The sequence below is a fragment of the Ovis aries genome, chromosome 3 (genome assembly GCF_016772045.2).
Source record: "Ovis aries strain OAR_USU_Benz2616 breed Rambouillet chromosome 3, ARS-UI_Ramb_v3.0, whole genome shotgun sequence".
Lineage (NCBI taxonomy): Eukaryota > Metazoa > Chordata > Mammalia > Artiodactyla > Bovidae > Ovis > Ovis aries.
The window spans coordinates 136,098,674-136,123,797 of NC_056056.1; the positions used below are offsets into that span (position 1 = coordinate 136,098,674).

The following is a 25,124-nucleotide window of genomic DNA, read 5'->3' on the forward strand; positions in this document are numbered from 1 at the left end:
ACCAAGGACCTTACTTGAAAGAAAGCAGTGGTGTGGAACCTTTCTCCCTGAGTATCCACTGTTTAGCAAGTACTTCATTACAAATAAAGGGTGGTGATATTTGAATGGAAGTTTCAAAATACAATTCAAGACTGCCATTGGCGTATACACCTGTATCTTACAGATGCCTCAGTGCTAAAAGAACAGGACTAAAGGTGAAGACTGTTTTGATCTTTCTTTAAATCTGTGTTTCTATTAAGACAATAAAGGGAAGGGAACCGCTGAGCTTATTTACCCAACTAACCATGGTGTAAATTGTTCTCCTTGCCTTGGAGGGCAATTGACCAAGAATCAACCTGTCTGCTGACTGGGCTCTGGCTTTCATATATTGTATTATATTGCTGTAATATACTGTAGATTATTACCCAAGGAGTGTGGAAACACAAGTTCAAGACCAACTTTTAGTTCCTTTCTAGCTCTAATCTGCTGTGTTTCTGCATTTCTATTTTCAGGGACTCTCAGATACATTTCACTTTTCACTTTCCGATACATTAGTACAAGTGGGGAAAAAAAATACACAGGGCCATTCACCAAAGCACTATTTGTAATGATAGATAACTGTAAACAATCCAAATGCCCATTAAAAGGACTATGGGTTAATAAATTATAATGGAAGAGGATTGCCAAGGTTACCAAAGACTTCTGTGTTGCTTAGAAAAGTTATCTAAAACATATTGAGGAGATGTTTGTTAGCCTTCATCTTAGATGACCTCTTGCCACTTTTCCTCACATTTTTTCTCCCCTTGGTTTCTCTGGAAGTCTCTTGTTTTTCCTCCTACCTCTGTTGCTTCTCATTCTCCTACCTCTGTTCCTTCTCTGTTCTCTAACAGGGAATGAGAACCTCTTCTTCATGTTCTGACTGCTAATTGTTAGTGTCTCCAGGACTGAGTTCTGAGCCTTTTCTTACATTGCGCATTCTTCATAGATGATATCACACACTTACACAGCTTTCATACCATCTGTGGATGGACAAGTCCTTAATTTGTATTGTTCATTCAGATCTCTCTTTCCAGCTCTAGAACATGTATTTAATCACTGTTACCACCAAGGGGATGTTTTGGTTAGCATGGCTAACACAGAACTCTTCATCCTCCCCATCCCCAGCTTTGCTCCTCCGTCCATTGACTCAGCTGTTGAAAACTTGGGAATCATTCCTGACTTGTTCCTCATTACCAACCCTGTTGATTCGACTTCTGAAATATACCTCACGTCTATTCACCTTCTCTCCTGTGCTACCTCCCTGGACCTTCCAGCATCATCTGTCACCATTGCTACCTCTATCCTGCACCCCGACTCCGGTCCATTCTCCACACAGCATCCAGTGCTCTTTTGAAAACATAGCTTGGGGACTTTCTCAGTTGTTCGGAGGTTGTTAAGACTCTTGCACTCTCCAGCAGGGGGCATGGATTCAATCCCTAGTTGGGGAACTAAGATCCCACATGCTACTCGGCATTGCCAAAAAATAAAATAAAAACATAGCTTGGATTAATGACCATTCATTGTACCATTGACCATTCATTCATTGTACCTAAGATTACATTCAAAATTTTTAGAATAGCCTGCAAAGCCCTTGATGCCTGGCATCATCTCCTGACCTCTGCCTTTCTTAATGTGCTTCAGTAACATTGGAGTTCTTTGTCTATCTTATACATGGGAGACGCTGTCTTGCCTTAGGGACTTTGTGTGTGCTCTTTTTCTATGCCTGGAATGTTTTTCTTGCTTTGTTTTGCCTGGCTAACTCCTGATCAAACTGCAGATTTCAGCCTAAAGGTCATTTCCTCAGCAAGGCTTTTCTTCACACACACACACACACACACACACACACACACACACACACACACTACCCCACCCTACCCCACACCCGCCTTCTCAATTGCTTTTCTTCACACACACATACACACACACACACACACACCCCACCCCACCTTAGCCCACACCCACCTTCTCAATTCAGTTCCTTTGTTAGGTTGTTTAATAATACTCTGTCCTTCTTTGAAAGATTTATCCCTATAGTATGTGTTTAATATTTAAACCATAAGCTGTCTGAGAGCAGGAACTATGCCTTTTTTGGTTATTTCTTTCACTATTTTTTCTCTAGTGCCTAGAACATACCTTTTTTTTTTTTTTTTTTGCCGGTGCCACTTGGCTTGCGGAGGCTTGTGGAATCTTAGTTTCCCAGTCAGGGATTGAACCAAGGCCATGGCAGCGAAAGCACCAAGTCCTAACCACTGGGCCACAAGGGTCCCTGGTGGCTCAGATGGTAAAGAATCTGCCTGCAGTGCAGGAGATCCAGGTTCAATTCCTGGGTCAGGAAAATCCCCCGGAGATTTGTGGGAATGGCAGCCCACTCCAGTATTCTTGCATGGGGAAAGCCCATGGACAGAGGACCCTGGTGGATTATAGTCCATGGGGTCAAAAAGACTGAGTGGCTAACACTTTCACTATTTCTTGAATGAAAACTCAAGCTGTTCTAAAATGGAGAAAAGTAGATGCAGTATAGTATGTACAATATTATTTGTTAAATATGTTGCAAATGCAGTATTATTTTAAATTTTTATATATTTTAGATGTTAATCTCTTATCAGATATATGAGTTTCAAATATTTTCTGGCATTTCATGGTTTGCCTTATTGAAAAAACTGTCTTTTCCCCGTTAGATGGTTTTGATACCCTTGTCAAAACCCTTTGACCATATATGTGAGGTTTTATTTCTGGGCTCTCTATTCCATTCCATTGATCTTATATCACTGTCTTTATGCTGTTACCGCACTCAATTTTTAAAAAAATTTGGTAATATATACATAACGTATAATTTACCATTTTAACCATTTTCAGTATACATTTCAGTGGCATTAAGTCCATTTACACTGTGCAACCATGCTTTTGTTCTTTATATAGCTGTGTAGTATTCCATTGCATGAATACATTATAATTTATTTATCGGTCTGCTGCTAATGGACATTCAGGTTGTTTTCAGTCATTTGCTATTATATTTAGTGCAGTGACAAATAATCTAATGTAAAAGTTATTTTTGCTTATGTGAGTGCACCTATAAGATAAATTCTGGAAACAGAATTGGCAAAGTGTAACATTTAGGCTTTTGTAATTTTTGTAAAATTGACAAAATGCCTTCCCTAGAGGTTTTATTTATTTACCCTCAGTGTATTGGCTTTTTTTTTTCTTAAAAAAAATGTTTTTTCTTAATTAGATAAGAAACGTTCTTAGTGTTGTTTGAATTTTTATTTTGAGGCTGAACATTCTTATTTTTTGAGTCACTTGACATTTTCTGTGAACTCCGTGTTTATGTTTATGCCCATTTTTCTATTAAGTTTCTTTTGTTGACTTCACTGATTTGTAAGAGTTCTTTGTATTTTAGGGAAATTACCCTTTTGTCTGTAATATGTTTCAAGTATCTCTCTAGCTTGTTATTTGACTTACAGCAGTTCTAATCCCATTTTTTTCCATAAGCTGTGGTCAGTAAAATCCCAATTGTTTTTGCAAGTTCTTTCATCCTACCCTTTAAGAAAACTCTGCTCAGTTTCAGAGTATTACTCAGTCTAGTGAATGAGACACTGCTACCTGATTGTTAAACTTTAAGCGGTAGTAAGAACTGGAGGAGACCTTAGAAATCCTCTCACGATCACTTAATTTTGTGGATGAGGCCCAAACAACTTATATAACCCAGGGTACGTAGTAGGAAAGTAATGATGTTAAATCTAGGAGTTTCCTCTGGCTTCCATTTTGGATGAGGTTGTTCTATTTAACACACACACTAAGGAAGTGCTGAGCTTGTGAAGGTATTTATGAGTTGAAAGCTAGTTTCGGTTAGGGAATGGACCCTTTCCCATATTGTTCTTTATCTTCTTGTCTCATCTCCTTTTCCCTGCCCAGATGCCTTGAAAATTCTGAAAGTCTGCCTTAAGGAAGGAACAAGTGACCCATTGACCAAGCCCTTTTCTAGGGTTGGGGTTAGGTTGGTGGGTTCAAGGCCTGCAGGCCCAAGGAATCAAATCAGTAAATTCTAGGCATGCAGGCCTCACGTGGTGGGGATTCTTCTAGTGATAGTGCTGCCTTCAGCGTTTGACTCAGAGGCTCTGAGGAAGCCCCATTAAGACCGTTCTGAGTGGTCTGGAGATTTGCTGTGGCCTGGATGTCCCAAGCCTTTATTGCCTTCAAATGGGGGAAACCTGATCACCCCTGAAAAGCCCTGGGACTTCAGTTGTTCCTCAGGAATCTCCTGAGCAAATAGTAAAAATGATAAAATAAAATGATTGAAAGTAATAATAAAATTAAAGGAATAAAATTATAGAAGCCTGTTCATCAACTCTAAGATGCCATCAACTATAGGCTGGGCCATTATTTTATGCATCACTAAAGAAAAAATACTGTTAATTAAAAGGAATAATGCTTGCTTAGCATAGAAACTTTTCTCACAAATCACTCTTACACATAAATTAAAAAAAAGGAAAACAATTTTTCTTCCTATGGCAAATCGAAGTGTATTCTCATTAAAGACATTTCAGTGGCATCCCTGCTGGCTCAGATGGTAAAGCGTCTGCCTGCAATGCCGGAGACCTGGGTTTGATCCCTGGGTCAGGAAGATCCCCTGAAGAAGGAAACGGCAATCCACCGTTCCAGCACTCTTGCCTGGAAAATCCCATGGACCGAGGAGCCTGATAGGCTATAGTCCATGGGGTCGCAAAAAGTTGGACACGGCTGAGCGACTTCACTTTCACTTTCATAATACCTTCAAATATATTTAACTGAGCAAAAGCGACAGTACCAATAGCTTAGGCTAAATTTACACATGTACAGGCTGTATGACTACTTCTTGATCATTTGGCTGACAAGAACTGTAAGATTTTAGAGGCGTTAATGAGTGAGTAAAGTGCAACCTAGGATTAATGTAATACTAATCCTTTGACTAATTCCAAAGCATTTATATACATGGCTTTTTATACATCATTTATTCTTCCCAGCATTATAGTAGATCGTTTTCTAGGTAAGGAAACTGAGGCTTAGAGACGTTGACTTGCCCCAGATCACAGTAAGTAATGAAACTGAGACTTAAAAACCCCAGGCTTTCTGCTGTCTCCATTTTCCCAGCGTTTGTCCTCATTGTCTTGGCTCTTTCTCTTAGAGCAGTTGACTGCAACAGTGCAGGAAGTGAGGGCTGCCCCGATTCTTTGCTTTTGAGACAGGTGACTGATGATAATCCTTGGCAGAGATAGGTGTACAGATGTAGTTTTCTTGAAGTTTGAAAGTGTAAAAATTTAAGTTTAATTTGAGGATATTCTCTTTCCCCCCCACCCCTCTTCTCTAAGGTACCAGAAAGCAGCGGAAGAAGCAAACATGGAAAAGAAGAGAAGTGTAAGTATTTGGAAGCCCTTCGACATGTGGAACTTCGTGGTCACAGCTCATGTGGCCCAGCCACCTGCGGCCTCTGCGGGACCGTGGGCTCCGCATCAGCTGAGCCAGGCCTTTGTGCCAGCTGGTCTCATTGGTGAACCATTTGCCCAGGAGAACTTGGCTCAGGTGCAGAGAATCTTATTTTTTTCCCTGAGGTGTTCCTTTGAGCCACTTTTTCTTTCCTGAGTTGAGTGAAAGACAGAAGGCCAAGTACTTTGCTTGTGGTTATAAAATGGCTTACTGCTTCTGCTCAAATCAGGAGACAGGGCTTCCTAGGCTGTTGTTTTTTTTCCAAATCAAACAACCAGAAAGTCTCTCTGCATTTAAATGGTAGCAGCTGTGCAGCTGTTGTCATTCCCCTGGGTTCTTTGTTTAAAGCAAACTTCTTGACCCAGTCTAGTTAGCAAATTTCTTAGCAGCAGGATCCACCAAAGACGAAAACCTCAGAACCAGCTCTCGGCTCTACCCATTTTGTACTTTCCCGCTGGCTAACTTCCAGTTTGGCTGGGTAGTGTATTTCTTTTGAAATCTTACTTGATTTCTTCATATGAGGGGAAAAGCCTCACATATTTGGGCAAGAATTCTTCATTTGTCTGGCATTACAAAAATATCCTCCTGGCAGTTTTCAGCACCTAACCTATTTAAATGAGTGCAAAGCATGCCTCTGTCACTTTGTCTTCTCCAAGGGGGCAATGCTGACTGGGTCTTTGACAATTTTCCTGTAATTTGAGAATGGAGCCCTTCTGGTGCACTGTAAGAAAACTTACCATCATTTCACTCAACTGCTGGTTTTCTTTTCTTTCCTGCTCTCTCTCTTGCTTGTTATTTTTCCCCTTTCTCTTTTCTTCATTCCTTTTTTCCTTTCACTCATTCATTTTAGCAAGTATTCAGAGTGCCCACTATATGCCAAGCACTGCTTTAGACACTAATACAGATTACATCTCTGCCCACATGGAGTTTATATTCTGGTGGAAGAGACAGACAATAAAGATGTAGCAGGTATAAAACAAAATGAAGCAGGTAAGAGGGATGAGCGTAGTGGTCAAGGAGACATTTGAGCAGAGGTCTGAGGACAGGAGCGTGGGAGAAAAATAATTCAGGCAGAAGATAAGAGAACATGAACATGCCTCAAGGCAAGAACATCCTAAATGTATCTGAGGAATAAGAAGAGAAATGTCATGTCCAGTTATTGTGAGGACATGGACCTTAATTCTGATTAAATGGGGGCCTTTGAAGGGTTTGTGCAAAGGAGTAATGTGATCTGACTGAAATTTTAGAAAGAGGAGGAAGAGACTAGAGAAACAGTAGCAAAAGCGTGAAGACCAATTATAAGACAATTGCAGTGATTTAGGCAAAAGATGATAATAGATTGGACTGGAGTAGTAGCTATATGGGCTTCCCACATGGCTCAATGGGTAAAGAATCCACCTGTAATGCAGGAGACATAAGAGATGTGGGTTCAGTCCCTGAGTCAGGAAGATCCCCTAGAGGAGGGCATGGCAACGCACTGCAGTATTTTTGCCTGGAGAATCCCAAGGACAGAAGAGCCTGGCGGGCCACAGTTCATGGATCACAGAGTCAGACACAACTGAAGTGCCTGAGCATAGCACAGCACACAGTAGCTCTATAGGTGATGAGAAGTGGTCAGGATTTATACTGAAGGTAGAGAGGAAGAATTGCAACAATCCATTTGGCCCAAACACCAGGAAAAATTCCAGTGAGATCAGGAAGGTGGCAGTAAAAACAAGTTTAGAGAAGGGAAAATATTTGTTAGAAGCTTAGCTTTGGACATGTTAAATGTAATTCTTTATTAAGACTTCCAAGTAGAGATGTCAAATAGGAGCTTCGATGTACAAATCTGTAACTGGAAGAGATCCAGCCTGGAGAGGAGATGTGTGTGTATCAAAGTATCAGTGGTTTGTAAAGATAAGAAATGGATGAGATCACCTGGGGATTGAGTGTAGCTAGAACAGAGGTCTGAGTACTGAGCTCAAGGGCAACTTGCCATTTGAAGGTTGGAGAGAGAAGGAAGAACCGGCAAAGGAGACTTAAGAAGGAGCAGCTGGTGAGATGCAGTGAAAAAGAGAGAATGCAGGACCAGACGTCCAGTGAGGAAAGTGTTTTCAAAAGGCAAACTATCGAGTCAAACACACAGGCTGAGAATTGACAATCAGATTTGGCAACATGAAGATCATTGGTCTCTCTGTGCTGTTTGATAGTGATGGGCTAAGGCCTGATTGAGCTAGGTTGTCCAATCAAGACAGTCGGATAACCAAAGTTGATACCGCAAGTGGAGATAAACATTTATGGAACATCTTTAATGTGTCAGGTCCTGAAAGCACTAAGAGGAATAGGATGTGGTCCCCGCCTTCAAGGAACTGCTTAGAGTTTAGAAAGTAGGATTCATTCTATTTATTTTTAAAATCAGATAGCATTCTCTTTTTTAAAATCTTTGTTTATGTTATTTTTGGCTGCACTGGGTCTCCGTTGCAGCGTGCGGGCTTTTCTCTAATTGCAGCAAGTGGGGGCTACTCTCTAGTTCTGGTGCTTGGGCTTCTCACTCTAGCGCCTTCTCTTGTTGCAAGGCACAGGCTCTAGGCATATGGACTTCAGTAATTGTGGCTCTCAGGCTTAGTTGCTCCATGCCATGTGGAATCTTCCTGGACCAGGGATCGAACCTGTGTCCCCTGCATTGGCAGCTGGACTTCCAACCACTGGACCACCAGGGAGTCCCAGAAAGTAGAATTTAGAATCTCAGTGTGGTAAGTACCATTTTAAAGAAATGTGCAAGGTGCTGGGGGATAATTAAGGAAGGACTCATAACCTGGACTATGTCATGTCAAGGGAGACATCCCAAAAGAAGTGGTGTCTGACTGAGCCTGAAGGATGACTAGGAATTAGCTAAACAAAGGGGCAAAGGAGTGGTAGAGGAAGCAGCAGGTGCCCAGTATGGAGGCATAAGAGAACAGGCACGTCTGACAGCAGAAAACATAGCTGTCTCATTCACCAAGAGGGAAAATTCAGGAAAAGGGTGAGGAGTGAGGGGAGACTTCAGCTTTAGACAAGGATGAGTTTAGGATATTTGTAGGATTTCCAGGTAGAACTGATAGGTAAGGAGAGCTATCTGGCTCGAGTTATAGGGTGTGAATCATCCATCTAGATGGGTGAAATACATCATCTATAGAAAAATATGTAAGGTGACTAAAGAGGATGACCCAAAAAGGCAGAATCTTGAGGGACCCTGCCATATGAGGGAGGAACTAAGGAAGAGAAACCTGTTTAAAAAGAAAAACCTGAAGAATGTCTAGAAAAAAATGGGAAAAAGTCTAGGAAAAAGGGATGTCACGGAAACTAAGGAAGGAAATTTTTTAAAGGGGGGAGTGGTCAATAACATCAGATGCTATAGAGAGATCAAATAAAATAAAGGAGAAGTGTCCATTGCAATTGGCAATTGAGGTAAAAGGGTGCGAGCAGGTGATTAAAGAAGAAACAATAAACAGAAAAAAATGCTTTTACCTTACTAATAATCAATGAGATATAAATTTAAATAACTGTGAGATATAAATTATAACCTAAACAGTAGACAGATTTTTTTAATTGATTGAGTCTACTAGGCAATGCCTATTAAAATTTTGGATATGTTTAATACCCATTGATCCTGCAGTTCTGCTTGTAGGAATGATCATTGAGAAACACAAGTGAAATTAAATAAATGTAAAATGATATTTATTGCAGGATTCTTTGTAATACCGAAATGTTTAAAATCAGATATTCATCAGTGGGGAAACAGTAAATCATGGTATCTACATCCATTATAATAATATATCATATGTTATATATGATATTCTATCATATGGTTAAGATTTTATATAACATGGAAAGGTATCAAAAGCACATTAAATGATTAAAGCACTTATGTGCAGAATAGTAAGTATAGTATGATTTCATAGAAAAAAAAGATACTGTATAAAAATAAGGAAAAAGTTGAGAGCATGCACAGCAAACTGTTGACAACGGATATCTTGGTTAGGAGGAGCAGAGGAGTCAAATAGAGAAACTTGAAGCATATATTCAAGGCATATATATTCCTATACTGACTATGACTCCCCCCACCATTAGTTTTTAAAAATACTTGTGTAATTGAGAAAAGTAATAAATTAAAAATAATGAAATGAAAATTGTAAAGAAGTAATTGGTGATCCTGATTTGTGCTAATTCAGAAGTGTTTTGGTAGTAGAATTAGAGGGAATGGAAAGTAGTCAGGTAGGAACAGCAACTACACAAGGCTGTGCTTTCAAGACCCTTAACTGTGAAACGTGGGAGACAGCACTAGCTGGAAGAAAACGACATTGAAGATTGGTTGCTTTTTTTTTTTTAACAAAAATGTTTTATTTTGGAGTTATAGTTAGAATTATTAACTTAGTACAAAGAGCTCCCATAAAGCTCAGCCTACCTTTCCCTAATGATAGCATGTTCTATAACTATGGTACCTTTATGAAAACTAAGAAATTAACTTTGGTGTAACCCTATAAGTTAAACTAGACTTGATTCAGATCTTACCAGTTTTTCCGTAAATGACAGATGGTTGCTTTTAAGATCTACCAGACTTGTAAGAGGTCTAATTTGTCTCCTGAAGAGCAGGGTGGAATGTATGTATAAATTTATAGCAATGGCTGTCCAGGTGAAAGAATACTTATATTCTTGGAAAGCAAGATAGAGACACATTCAGGAGCAAGTGGGTAAATCTGTTTCTTTAGCAAATGCTGGGATCAGGTTACATGATAGCTTCAATTTCCAGAAACTGAGCCCTTCTTTTCTCTTCCTCTTCCATTTGCATTTAGGACACAGAAACACAAATGATCAATACCACCATTGGTTATATTTGCAGTTTCCTTTAAAGCCTGGGATATGCCACATCTTGAAATCTGTGCTGTTTGGACAGTCGTCTCCATAATGACTGGCTGCCACTTTTCTGAGTAGCTCTTAGCCTAGAAATGTCTTCCCCTCCTTGGAAGCTGTGCATCCAAGTGGTCTGTATTTCCAGCCTACTGCTGTATCCTACCAGACATCATCCTGCTTTTAAGATGCAGATTCCCCTGCCAAGATTTCAAACATTAAAGCTCATTTGACGCCACCTCTTCATTTTGCAGGTGGAGTAACAGACTCAAAGAGAGGAAGGGATTTATCCAAGGCCCCTTCCAAATCAAATATTCCTGCAGAAAGGACACTGTTGCATGTCCCGAGTGTGCCTGATCCTGTTTTAGGCAGCTGGTGATGATCCAGAGGCAGCATCCACAGAGATTCTCAGCCTTGCTGGGTAGGATGCTGGATGTCACTTTGAGAAAGGAGGCTGTGGTTATCTTGCAACCAGTGGGGCCCTTGAATCCTTGTACCCTCCTTGACTTCCCACTGCCTTATTCTAGGAAAGTACTTGGTAAAATGTTAAAACCTCAATGCAAATGACATTGACTATAATTTCACCTTATTACTCCTCCTCCACCACCTGGCTCTGAAATAATAGAGACTGTAGAGAGAGTAGAAAGAACAATAAGAGACTGTAACTCCAGTTCAGGATTTGAGAGATGACTGGATACTGTTTGTTGATTATGATTGTGAGGTGTGGCTGGAGGAGTGAGGAGGGCCACCCATTTAATAATAGTCACTGCTATTAGTCAAATACAACATATGTGCTTTGTATAGTTGCATTTATTCTCCACAATGGCCCTGTATGGTAGTTTCCAAAAATTAGGAAACTTGCCCAAGGTCGTTTGGCTGAATGAAGCTGGATTATATAAGCATTATATGCTCATTATAGGAAATACAGATACCATACATAAAAGAGGTAAGTGATGGGGATTTGCTATATAGCATAGGGAATTATGGGGCTTCCCAGGTGGTACTAGTGGTAAAAAACCCACCTGCCAATGGAGGAGACATAAGAGACATGGGTTTGATCCCCTGGTTGGGAAGATCCCCTGGAGGAGGCCCTGGCAACCCACTCCAGTTTTCTTGCCTGAAGAATCCCATGGACAGAGGTGTCTGGTGGCTACAGTCCATGGGGTCACAGAGTCAGACACGACTGAGGCAACTTAGCACAGCACGGCACATGGGAAATTATATTCAATATCTTGTAATAACTTATAACGGAATAAAATCTAAGAAAAAAAAAAAATCCCTGAATCACTTTGCTATATACCTGAAACTAACAACATTGTAAATTAACTATACTTGAATTGAAAAAGAAAATAAAGAGAAGAAAATATATTCTCGTTCTCATGCTCAGCTGTGTCCAACTCTTTGCAACGCTATGGGCTGTAGTGCGCCAGGCTCCTCTGTCCATTGGATTTCCCAGACAAGTAGACTGGAGTGGGTTGCCTGGCCTGTAGCCCACTGTCCAATGATAACCCAGGCTGCTTCCGTCCCGTACTCTTTTCACCGTGCTGCCCAGTCTGCTTTCAATTCTTGCTTTTGTCCTGTGCCTTTTTGCTTTTCGTTCTTTCCCAGAAAGCCTACAGCTACTGCTTCTGCCCCATCTTTTCCTGCCCCAAGCCCTGAAGTCCTGGACAACTACAGGGTCCGGGGCCTTCAGTGCTATCAGACCTCACAGCCCTGCCCTTCCCCTACTTGTTCCCACCCCAGCACTTTTGAACTTGTATCCTTAAGAACTCTTTTAATAAAAGAGCACATTTACTCCTCTGTTAAAATGCCCCCCTAAGGGATGTCCTCTACCCAGGTCTTTGGGACATTGCTGATACTCCATCACACAAACCCCTTTCTTTCAGGTCATCACAAGTCAAGTGGAAATGACAACTTTCAAACCATTTACAAGTAACATCAAAATTATTTGATATTCCATTGAAGCTTTTTTTGTGTGACATTGTCTTTATTTTTTATTATATAATGAAAGCACATTTATTATAAAAAAAAGAAGAAAATAAATCCAAATGCCCATAAATCCATGATCCCCAGAGACAAGCTGTTAATATCATGATATCTTTTCTTCCAGTCTACTTTTCTGTATTTATATTTATAAACATATATGTGTATTATAGGACTTTCCCAGTAGCTTAGCAGTAAAGATTCCACCTGCAATACAGGAAAGGCAGGAGATGTGGGTTTGATAACCTGGATTGGGAAGATCCCCTGAAGGATAAAATGGCAACCCACTCCAGTATTCTTTGCTGGAAAACTCCATGGACAGAGGAGCCTACTGGGCTACTGTCCATCAGGTTGCAAATGGTCTGTCAGACACAACTGAGTGACTGAGTACAGCACATGTGTATTATAACATGAAATCAGGCTGTCATTTTTTTTTCCTTCATTTTTTTGGCCTCACCACATAGCTTGTAGAATCTTAGTTCTCCTGTGCTTAGTTGCTCAGTTGTGTCTGATTCTTTGTGACCCCATGGACTGTAGCCCACCAGGCTCCTCCATCCTTGGGGATTCTCCAGGCAAGAATACTGGAGTGGGTTGCCATGCCCTCCTCCAGGGAATCTTCCCAACCAGAGATCAAACCCAGGTCTTCCATATTGCAGGCAGATTCTTTACCGTCTGAGCCACCAGGGAAGCCCCAAAGTGAAAGTCTGTGTGTTGTGTCCAACTCTTTGCAACCCAGGCCAGAATTCTCCAGGCCAGAGTACTGGAGTAGGTAGCTGTTCCCTTCTCCATGGGATCTTCCCAACCCAGGGATCGAGCCCAGGTCTTCTGCATTGCAGGGGGATTCTTTACCAGCTGAGCCACCAGGGAAGCCCAAGAATACTGGAGTGGGTAGCCTATCCCTTCTCCAGTGGATCTTCCTGACCCAGGAATCAACCTGGGGTCTTCTGCATTGCAGGAAGATTTTTTACCAGCTGATCTACCAGAGAAGTTCCCCTACCAGGGATTGAACCTGGGCCCACTGCAGTGAAAGCCCCTAACCACTGTATCATCAGGGAATTCCCCATGCTGTCTTATAAATAGCTATTTCCACTCAAAAATGTCTTATGAGCATCTTTTCATGTCAATAAATATACTTTAATCACACGTCTCTGAGAAAAATAGTGTCCAGTTACCAAGGCAAAATGCCACTTTGATTCTCAGGGCTTCTGTTTGAGCAGGGCATGGCAGGTGAAGTTGGAGACCCAGATGATTCATCCAAGGTGTCTCTGGAGGGAGCCCAGAGCCGAGAGTGTTGCTGGCAGTTAAGGTAGCACCAGCTTCCAGACCTGTTTTTATTTTTTAAGATTTATTTATTTTTTGGTTTTTGTGGTGGGCGTTTGTTGCTGCACATGGGCTTTCTCTATTTGCAGAAGAGGGAGCAACTCTCTAGTGGTGCACACAGTTCTCATTGTGGCAGCTTGTCTTGTTGTGGAGCACAGGTTCTAGGCACTCGGTCTTTAGCAGTTGTGGTGCATGGGCATGTGGGATCCTCCAGGACCAGGGATTGAACCCCTGTCCCTTGCATTGCAAGGCAGATTCCTAACCACTGGACCACCAGGGAAGCCCCTGGACCTGTTTTTGTTTTGCTTTGTTTAACTTTTTATTTTGTAGCGGGGTATAGCTGATTAACAGGGTTGTGATGGTTCCAGGTGAACAGCAAAGCGACTCGGCCATGCACATGCATGGAGAAGAATGGCAAAAAGAATAGAACCCAGCCTGTTTTTTAATTCTCTCTTTTCCAACGAGAAAACTTTTCATGCTGCTTCTATTTCTGACCCATACACACTTCCCTCAATGAAGCATCTTGCCAGCTAAGATTTAAACACAAAAATCAAGCAAAGTTGTTCTTCCCTAAGTTTCTTTTTTCAAGTCTTGGTGTTACTTGAAGTGGCTCTCATAGTGTATTCAGAAGAGTAATAAGGTGAGAGACTTAATTCCCAATATAGCTGCTAATCCTGTTTAATTCCCTAGAGTCTTTCAGTCCTAGGTGGTTGTCCTTTCTTAGTTGAAAGGCCGGTGAGTCACAGACTGCAGGAATGGAGGGCAAGAAGGTACTGGAGTTTGTGCTTTGTTGGAAAGGTGCTGCTGCTTACTTTATTTAGGAGTGCTTTCGAAGTCTGGGACGTTGAATTTTACTTCACCAAGCATGTCTCCTCTAATTATTACAGAGCAACATGGACAATTTCCAGATTGTTTTCAATGTCTTATATGTATCAATTAATTGCAGTTTGACCCAGGTGAAAAAGAATTGTCTTAGATGTGTGTCTTTCCATCAAGAGAGGGAGTAGTTTCATATGAAGCCTGGCTATTTTGCATCCAAAAGGTCTGGAAAATAGTGAATATTCTAATAGAATTTATACATGACCAACATGTAGAGAAGAACAGTGTGTGTGTTGGGGGGAAGGATTCAGTTATTATGTAAAAATAAAAATTTTTCATGTAAATTATGTTACATATGATGATATATCACTTATGCAAATACATGCAAAAGTCTGATGGTTGCTTTAAATTTCCAGAAATAGTTTCAATTCTTGATGCTACTATCCACAATTATTGATATTGTGTAGTGTAAGCTATACTGCATCTTTGTCTCATTTAAAAGAAAAAAACCCAGCAGGAGTCACCACGTAATTTTGTGGCATGTAATAATGAAATTTTATTAGTACATATTTACAGGATTTAAAGTAACTGATAATTTGTTTTTTCTTTCTGTTCTCCCCATTAATCTCTGGGTAAAAAAATCCCTTGTCTCCAGTCTAACTATCATTAGATCTGGGCTCTCCTTTCTTCTCATTTTGTCCTTATAAGGCTATCCTGTTTTATCACTTCCTGCTTTAGCTCCTGACTTTTTCTCTCTTCCCCTCTCCCGGGGTGGATGCTTTCTCCATGTGGCAGGGCTGTAACTGTTCACAGCTGTCGGAGACGCCAGTGGAGCAGGAGCAGCTTGGAGTTTTAACCTTCATTTTACAAAGAACAACATGTTTGAAGGTTTCAGCAGGCAAGTTATAACTGGCATTCACTTTTTGTTCTTCTAGAACACTGAAAATCTCCCTCAGCATTTTAGAAGGGGGAACCTGACTGCGTTAAGGAAGAAGTGGGAGAACCCAGTGCTAGGAGCCGACTCTCTCCCAGACTCAGTGAGAAACAGCAGCGCAGAGGTCAGGCACAGAGGCGACCCTCCTCCCGCTGAAGTGGTGGGCAGCTTTGCCTCTGACGTCCAGGCTGACCGAGAGGAGCTAGTCCAACCCAGACCTAAGATCAGATCGCCTCCTGAAGCTCCTACTAAGTACCCGCACCCCCGCATCAAAGACAGTGAGCATCTTAAAGACCGCTCAACAGAAAGTAAAAAGATGGAAAATTGTCTGGGAGAATCCAGATATGAAGTAGCAAAACCCGAAATGAGTGAAAACGCAGAAACTGCAAACAAAATAGAGAAATACAATGTTCCGCTGAACAGGCTGAAGATGATGTTTGAAAAAGGTGAACCAACTCAAACCAAGGTAAGGATCGGGTGGGTTTAAAACTTGAAAAAAGGCCAATTCAGGTAACTAAACAAAGCTTTTTTTCTAGTCTAGACTGTTTGAGTGGTGGCGAGTATATGGTCAGTATGTCTTTTGATTCAAGTTAGACGAGTAGTTAATAAAAAGTCTCAGATGAATTATTTACAGAAATGCTAAGATTTGTGGGTCTGTGACCCAGTTTCACATGAAATTAAGTGCACACTGGGATTCAGGTCGATACCTAGAAAGGAAGAGAGTTTGATGCCGTCTGGGTTATGTGTTTTCCTACGCTTGGCCTTTTGATTTGTCTTCCTGTGCCTTTTGTCATTAGTAGCTTTGGGGGGTGGAATTACTGCTGAATCTCTCTCTGCCTGGACGCAGCTGCAGGCTGAGTGTTAAAGGCCAGAGTTTAACATTAAGACTGAGGCTTAGTTGTCTTCTTGCTAGCTGAATCCTTTCTCTTAACTTCCTCATCTGTGCCTTCCAACAAATGTTTTCTATCAGCTAAAATCCTGTCCCTGGAAAAATCAATGAAAATAGCCAGACTAGCTGTAGCCTTCAGGAGTTTTGACTTGCAAATACACAGAGTTGCATTTTCCTACAACTGCTAATGAAATTTGATCCTTAGTGTGGAGTGCAGACCAGGTCCCCAGAGGGAATTACTTAACTAGAAAATGAGTTACATATGCTGGTGACTTATAACACAATCCAGGGGCCGCAGAGCTGGTCAGTTTTTCCAGTTTTCTCATACTTTCCTGCATATCTGGCTTTGTACATGGGGTTCGTTTGTTATAACAGTCATTATAATGAAATAAACAGATCTGATGGGGAGCAAAGCCATCATTTACTCTAGATCACATCTAGATGGGAACGTGGACTTTTTTTTTTCCAGCTAAATATTTGGTCCAAATGTCTACATTTGTGAAGTAATGGTAGGAAGTGTTTCTTCTGAGGCAAAAATGAGATAACTCATCCTAGAATTCCTCAGTTATGTTTGATGCGATTTAGCCATCCCTTCTTGTATCTTGCAGTGCCTGTCTCTTTTCTCCTTAGGAAAGTTCTTTAGTGTTTGGCGATCATCAGTTGAGGATGTAGAAAGAATTTTTAAAGGTTTGCAAAACTAGAACCCTTTTCTCTGCATGAGTTTTAACATAAACCAGTTGGCAAGAGATGTAACCACAAAGCAGTTTTATGACTTTTCTTAAACTCTCTTCCCTCTCAATTTTGAGTCCTCTAGGCCTGCCAACTCCCCTTTTCTCCTTTATGGTCTTAATTTAAAAAAAAATTTTTTTTAACTTAAATGGGAGAAAGAATTTTAAATGGAAGGAAAAAATGTCAGAAATCCTAAATAGAGAGGAAGGGGCTTTGTTGTGTGTCAAAGCACCATTGTAAGTCCCCTCCTCTCAGACCCTGTTAGGGGCAGGACGGCTGATGTCATGGCAGCACAATGTAGATTCAGTGCAGAAGGCTAGTACATGTCAAAACTGGCCTAAGGTTGGAAATGGCTGGGACTGCAGCAAACAAAATGCTGATTATGTGTAAAGATCTGGTAAGAGACTTTTTTCTCATAAATGTCTGGTGAAGATGGGTTAGAACAAGCCTATCTTTTTGTGGCTGGTCAGAGTGGAGAAAAAAAAATTCTCATATAAAGGAAGATCTTACTAGATCAGGCTGGCATTCAGCCTGATTGCTATTGGGTCTAAGAAGATGGAGGGGTTCTAAGACTGACCAGGCCTTTCGAGGGGGAGCTTTTTAAACTTCCTGATTATATAGTCATTTGTCCTTTAATGAACTGCATAGGGAGTATAAAACACAACTGCCATTGTTTTTGTTTTCTATTTTTTGGCCACATTCAAGTGGGTTGTGGGATCTTAGTTCTCGACTGGGATTGAACCTGTGCCCCCTACAGTGAAAGTGCAGTGTCTTAACCACTGGACCACCAGGGACGTCCCTGTGCTTGGTTTTATACCTGCTTCTAAATAAGCATCATTCCCCATGTTAGCAACAGCCTAGATTACTTAAAAATATTTGTCTAATATTTCAATAAAACTGGTAAAAAAAGAAGTTTTGTCTACTTTAGATTATGGAATGATTAATCAGTTTGAAACTAGGTTATGATTATTGCTAACATAACTTCAGCTTTAGTATGGATAAGGCTTTAATCAGGAAGTCACGTAATTGGATCTTTGGAAGAAAGCTCTGAGAAATATGGTAGACACACTAAGCAATCTTTTCAGGAGCGAGAGTGAGGAAGTAAGAATGATTACCTCAGAGCTGAAAAATTAGTACTTCTCTGAGACAAGTGAATATATTAGGTACAAATCATGTGAATCTTTGTCTCCATAATTGAATTTAGAGAACTGGACTGAATCTCAGCTAACTAGTTGAGCAGGGTCAGGGAGCACATAGATAATGGAAATACATGATCCAAATCTCTTTATCTCCTAAATCTTTTTTATCAGAGTTATTTACAGGAGGCCAAGGTAGTTGCCTGAGTTCCTTAGTCTCTCTTAGTCTCTCTTGCTCCCTTTTATCTGAGATGGTTCTTGCCCGCTTTTCTGCCTGATCTCTCCTCTGCAGTCCTTTTTTATTTCTCTGTCCCTTGTGTAGTCTTCTCTCTTTCCAGGACTCCAAAAGATGGATTCCAAAACTAGATTCTCATCTTGAATTCTTCACCCAAGCTTTAGCTCCAATTTTGTGGTTGCCTGCCAGATTGCACACCTCTTTGTGAATAGAACTAAAGCATTCAATTTCAAGAAAACTAAAGAAGAATCCATTATCTTCCTCTCTTAGTGTATCACCATTCACCACATTTCCTGTTCTATAAAGTTTGGGATCAGTTCTTTTTGCCTGCCTCTTCTTAGTCACTTACTAAGCCATCTAAATGAGTCTGCACATCTCTCAATATGGGCCATTCTCTCCAAGAGGTCCCACATCTAGTTCTATGGTTTAGCCTTATTATATCTTGACTTGTGGTATTGCTACAACCTTGCCTATTGGCTTCTCATTTTTTTCTTTCCTTTCATCCTCCACACTGTTGCTATTTATTTTTCTAAGCATAGTTGTAAATTATGCTATTCCCTTGATCAGAAACTCTTAATGTCTCAAAATAAATTCATATTTAATATTTGGGTCTTCCACAGTCTGATCTAAACCCACCTTTCCAATCTCCTAGCTAAGCTCAGATGGTAAAGAACCTGCCTACAATGCAGGAGACCCAGGTTCGATCCCTGGATCAGGAAGATCTGCTGGAGAAGGGAATGGCAATCCACTTCGGTATGCTTGCCTGGAGAATTCCATGGACAGAGGAGCCTGGCAGGCATAGAGTCCACGGGATTGTAAAGAGTCAGACACAACTGAGAGACTAACACACACACATACAGCTAATCTAATACTCAAACCCTGGATTAGTCCTCATTTTAAACTAGTTATGTCTTTCCCTTGACTTCTACCTTTTGAAATCTTACTCATCAGGTCTATTAATACTAGGAGAACTTACCTCAGTTTTTTCCCATATGAAATTACCTTCACCTTCCTGACTATCCTGTAGAATTTCTTACTTCTCTTTGGCCACTTTTATCATGCTTCTTTAATAGTCTATGTGAATTTGTGTACTTCCCAGTCTATATAATTCTTTCAAAGTAATGTTTCCTTTATCTCCCAGTGGTCAACCCAATGCTTGACTCTTAGGGTTTATTTAATAAAAAGGAGAAAAGAAGCTTAGATCTCAACTTATAAATAATGACAACTGATCACTTTTCCTCTACTTTTAGTGAATAGATAGGTTATTTAAGTCAGGTGGTTTAGTTAAACATGATAGTTCTAATTCCTACTGGAAATGAGCAGTGGATGGATTAGTGTAACCTATCAGTTTGAGGAAAGAGAAGCCCTCCCTAGCGGCGCACACTGAGTGTGGCTTCACATCCCTAACTGCACGTGTATGTGAATCTGGGTTTTAGGTAGCCTTTTATGAAAAAGCTGATCAAGCAGTTATTCAGTTATCATCATGTTGACATTTGAATTCATAATCTTCAAAGGTCATGATGCAGTTATTCATATGACCAGACAGTGTAAGGAGCATGTGACAGGCTCCTTAAGTCTCACTTATTTCTATTTGGTTCCTAACGTATTTGTTTCACACAAATCCTTGGATAGGAGAATAAAGACCAAATAATTGGAAGGTATATTTCTACCTTCATAACCTAATTAAAATCCTATCTTTTGCTTGGGTCAAGGTTAAACCAATTCATTGTGATGCAAGAAAATAAAGCTTGAATATGGACATCTCTTGATTCTTCTACACAAATTCTGACTACTGCTTCTTCCTTGCAGTGTTTCCCTCTTCTAGGAGAGGAGTTAGGTAAGGAAAAGAAGAGAAGAAAATAGAATGCCTCCTCACCAAAAATCTCTGTTTTCTAGGACACACAAACACACTCATGCATTCGCTCTTTGGGGGCTAACCAAGGATAGGAGGTAGTAATGAGAAAATAATGGTGGGGAAACCCCTGGTGGTCCAGTGGTTAAGATTCCATGCTTCCACTGCAGGGGGCCAGGGTTCGATCCCTGGTTGGAGAGCCCACATGCTCCACAGCCCCCCACCCCCCAAAAAAAAGAGAGAGAGAAAGTGATGATAAGTAAAATTAAAATCATTAGGGCAAAAATTGTTCTCTTTATCCTTTTTCCCTGTTATTCATGGTATACTTAAATGCTTTCAGTTAATTAATTGTATTGTTTTATACTACAAAGACTAAACAACTACAATAGAAATATCTCAATTAAAACAGAAGTTTCCCATGTCCCATCAACCTTGTCACTTCTCTGCTGTTTCTCTCCTTAGACTCCTAAACTCTTCAACTTCCCTTATAATTTCTGCCCTTCTAATCACCAGGATCAGAAGGGTATGGCATCAAAATGCCATGGGTATGGCATTTTGTGTATGGCTGGCATCAAAATGCCAACAAAAGTTGTACTTTTTAATGTAAGAGTAAAACCATCTTTCTTCAAACAGTCCAACATTTTTGTGGTTTCTCTTCTTCTAAGTTCCTGGAAGTGACACTTGTGTTTTTTTTAGTTTTACATAACTAGTGCATAGCAGTGTTTATGTGTTGATGTAGTGGAGTGAACCCTTTAGAAAAGAAGACGTCCAAACTCAAGTCTGATCTGTTCATCAGCTATTTATCCAGAGCCGACTGATCTGTAAACTACATCAGAGAAACAATTTATATTTGCTTTCTCAAAGAATGGGTAGTTGTCCGTAGGGAATCCCTGCATTGTTGTAAAAAGTATCCATAATGTTTTATTTTCTCCTCTCTGGGCTAATAATTGCATGTGTTCCCTTATCTACTTGTTGTTATCTTATAAAGTTTTTCTTCTGCTTGGTTTAGTGGCTTAAGTAAATTATTTGGAATTGTATTCCCAGAAGAATACAATTCTGAGGATGTTCATAATTGGTATTAATTGAATATTGGTAAGTCATAATCTTAAAATGGGTTTAGGGAGGAAAGGGATTTTAATAGCTAACTCAATATCACTGTGGGGTCTAATATAGTCACCCTAGATTAGGGGAATATATCTTTTGCTTATCGGCAATACATTGCTTGTGTTTTGAATGTAGGTAACTGGTTTTGTTAAATACAAGGATTATCTTTGTTTTTCTATAATACTGTCTTTCTCATATATCCTATTAAAACTGATTTTTTTTTGCTAATTTGTTGTATTCATCTACAGTTTATAGCTATGTAGTTTTGAGATGTGATTTTGCTCTCAATGTTATTTTTCTCCCCTCTATATTGTTTCTTTAATATAACATTTTTTTAATTGAAAGAATACAAGTACAACATAAGCTACAGGTGTACAATATAGTGATTCACAAGTTTTAAAAGTTATACTCCATTTATGCATGCTAAGTTGCTTCAGTCATGTCTGACTCTTTGCGACCCAATGGACTGTAGCCTGCCAGGCTCCTCTGTCCATGGGATTCTCCAGACAAGAATACTGGAGTGGGTTGCCATGCCCTTCTCCATCTTCCCGACCCAGGGATCAAACCTGTGTCTCTTATATCTCCTACACTGGCAAGTGGCTTCTTTACCACCACCGCCACCTGGGAAGCCAATACTCCATCTTTAGTTATTATAAAATATTGGCTATATTCCCTGTGTGGTACAATATATCCGTGTATATTATTTTAAATCTAATAGTTTGTACCTTTTACTCCCCTAGTCCTATATTACTCCTTCCCCCTTCCTCTCCTCACTAGTAACTACTAGTTTGCTCTCTATATCTGTGTCTGCTTCTTTTTTTTGTTATATTCACTAGTTATATTTTTTAGACACTACATATAAGTAATATCATGCAGTATTTATTCTCCATCCCATGTGTTTCACTTAGCGTAATACCCTTCAAGTCCATCCATGTTTATGCAAATGGCAAAATTTTGTGGCTGAGTAGTATTCCATTGTGTGTATATACCATATCATTTTTATCCCTTCATCCATTCAATTTAAGTTCTTAGTGTTATTTTGATTGACCTCTCTATCGGGCTTTCCCAAGTGGCACTAATGGTAAAGAACCTGCCTGCCACTTCAGGAGATGTAAGAGATGCAGGTTTGATCACTGGGTCTGGAAGATCTTTGGAGGTGGGTCTGCCAACCCACTCCAGTATCCTTGCCTGGAGAATCCCAGGGACAGAGGAATCTGGCAGGCTACAGTCCATAGGGTCACACAGAGTCAGACAGGACTGAAGCAGCTTAGCATGCATAGCAGTATATTTCTTTCTGTTTTTTAGAAGTATATTTCTTGTAAAGACCTCCTACTAAGCACAGATTAAATTTTATGTATCCTTAATTAGTACCTCTGAATAAATCTTTGGTCTTTTGTGGTAAGATAGTGACAGATTCAGGTGTAGAGGTGCCAGCCAGGGAATCCTGACCTGTTTGTTATCCTAAGTGGCTGTCCTTGATGTGTCAGTTAGAGACCAGTCATCTCTTTTCTGCTTACTTTCATGCCAGTTAACTACATACTGGTTTCTATTCAGTTTCATTAAAATAAAACTTGTTGAAAAGTAGTGTCAGAGGACTGGAACATTCTCTAAGCAATATTGGCTACAGTAGAGTTTGGAGGGGCCAGAAAGACACCTTTTGCCCCCCAAAATCACCTTTTCTTTATATGACTGGACTCACTTTTGGATAAAGCAACACAGGTGTGTATCCAGATGAACTGATTAATCATTTCCTCTAGCCTTCTAATTCATTGATGAGTTACAATGAGTGAGCAATCCCTGTCAAGATCGTTGACATAAATCCTAGAACTATTGATATAAGTGATTGTAAAAGGTTATTTAATTCAGCTCATTGTTCTCAGGCAGTTAGGGTATTAAAATCCCTGTTTTACAGATGGAAACAGCTTACATGAGAGAAATTAACTGATTTTTTTTAAATGACCCAATATCATGTAGCTACTTAATGTCAGAACAAGAACTGAAATAGTGTAGTACCACCACTTCTGCCATAAACACTGTCTTCATGGATGTTATAGTAGCTATTTATGGGATAAAAACATCTGGCCTTACATATTTTTGAAATCCAACGAAACCAGGAAAAAATTAAAACATATTAATGGCTGTCTTCTCAAAGACTTCAACTCATATCTGTCTTCTTTTTCCATTAAAAATTTTTTCTGCATTTATTTATTCTTTCTGGCTGCCCTGGGTCTCCTTTGCTGCGCGGGGACTTTGTCTAGTTGGCGGCGAGCAGGGTCTACTCTTTGTGCTGTGCGTGCTCCTCATTGCAGGGGCTCGTCTTGTTGCAGAGCATGGCTCTAGGCACACCAGCTCAGTCGTTGTGGCACGTGGGCTTTCTTGCTCCACTGCATGTGGAATCTTCCTGGACCAGGACTGGAACTTGTGTCCCCTGCATTGCCAGGTGAATTCTTAACCACTGGACCACCAAGGGAAATCCCTCTTTTTACCTTTTATAGTCTTTTTACTGAATAAAAGACATCAGGGCAATGAAGAGAAGTACATTGGAATGTAGGAGATCTGTACTAAAACTCTTGACTTAGAAGGCTGTGGGTTTGGTAGGTTTGTTTTTCTTATATAAGTCAGTCATGTGAGCAATCATACACAGGGTAAACCAGAAAAAGTCAAATATCTTGGAAGAAAGAGTAACCTTTGCCAATTGTGCACACAGTTGTACACAGTGATACCTTTATCGTTGCATAACTAGATTTCACATCGTTTTAGGTACCGTGTGCTGTTTTGTGTTCTTTACCTTTGGTTTGGTCTTTTTTATACACACCTTCCTTTGTGCCTTCCTAGTTTGTGTAGTTATCCTTTTACAGCAATAGGTTATTTCATTATACATTTTAATCATTCCCCAGTAATTAGATTCTTTTCCAGCCTGATTAAAAAGCTCTAAACATCTTGGCAGAAACATTTTATTTTTAGTTGGTAGGGGAGCCATATTACTGAATGGTGTTACCAAGGTCAAAAGACATAATTCATTGAACATTCTTCTTGCATATTTTTAGCTTATTATCAAAGATTATAGTATTTAACAGTGCTAACACAATCTAAGGACATAGTCAATTCCTCACCAGTTCCTCATCAGCATTTGGTTTTATCATTCTTATCTATTTATGTTAATTTAATAAATATGAAGTATTATCTCTCCTTCCTTTTCTTTATTTTTAATTATAAGAGAAACACATAATTTTTGTAGAACACTTAGCAATACAAAATATGGGAGTTCCCTGGTGGTCTAGGGGTTAGCGTTTGAGGCTTTCACTGCTATGGCCCATGTTCACTCTAGTTGGAAACTAGAACCCACAAGCTTCGTGGCATGGCCAAAAAATAACCCATATATATATATATATATGTATAGAAATCCCTCTGGAGACAAGTGCTTCTTCTATGTGTAGCTTTTACTTAAATGAGCTATTTTTTTTTCTACTAGAGCTCTTGAAGAAGGAAATGTTTATCTCTCAGTATTTTGAGAACTTAAGGCCAGGTTTTATCTACACCCTATAATCTCCATGCATAGTTCCCATTTTATTTGACATTTGGGACCTAACTTACTTTATTTCTAAAGAAAACTCCAGAGAAAACAAATTCTACAGACTGCTGGCTAAAAGCCCCAGACTCTTATTTTCTTATTGGTAAATGTGGATGCGTTTGGTTTATAGATTCAAAGAAAATATTTAAGGGGTGGTCACACTAATGAGAGTTATTGCAGTCACCTGACAGGAAGGAGGACTTGTAGG

General features: G+C 40.0%; 1 protein-coding gene across 7 annotated transcripts in view; it reads left to right on the forward strand.

Annotated features, from left to right (window-relative positions):
- LIMA1 (LIM domain and actin binding 1) overlaps nt 1-25,124 on the forward strand; it is an 89,964-nt gene that overhangs the window by 39,331 nt on the left and 25,509 nt on the right. For all 7 annotated transcript variants that reach the window (XM_012174310.5, XM_060412609.1, XM_060412611.1 and 4 more), the window contains exons 3-4: nt 5,364-5,409; nt 15,402-15,866. In XM_012174310.5, the coding sequence (XP_012029700.1) occupies nt 5,364-5,409; nt 15,402-15,866 (511 nt within the window). The remainder of the gene's footprint in view (nt 1-5,363; nt 5,410-15,401; nt 15,867-25,124) is intronic.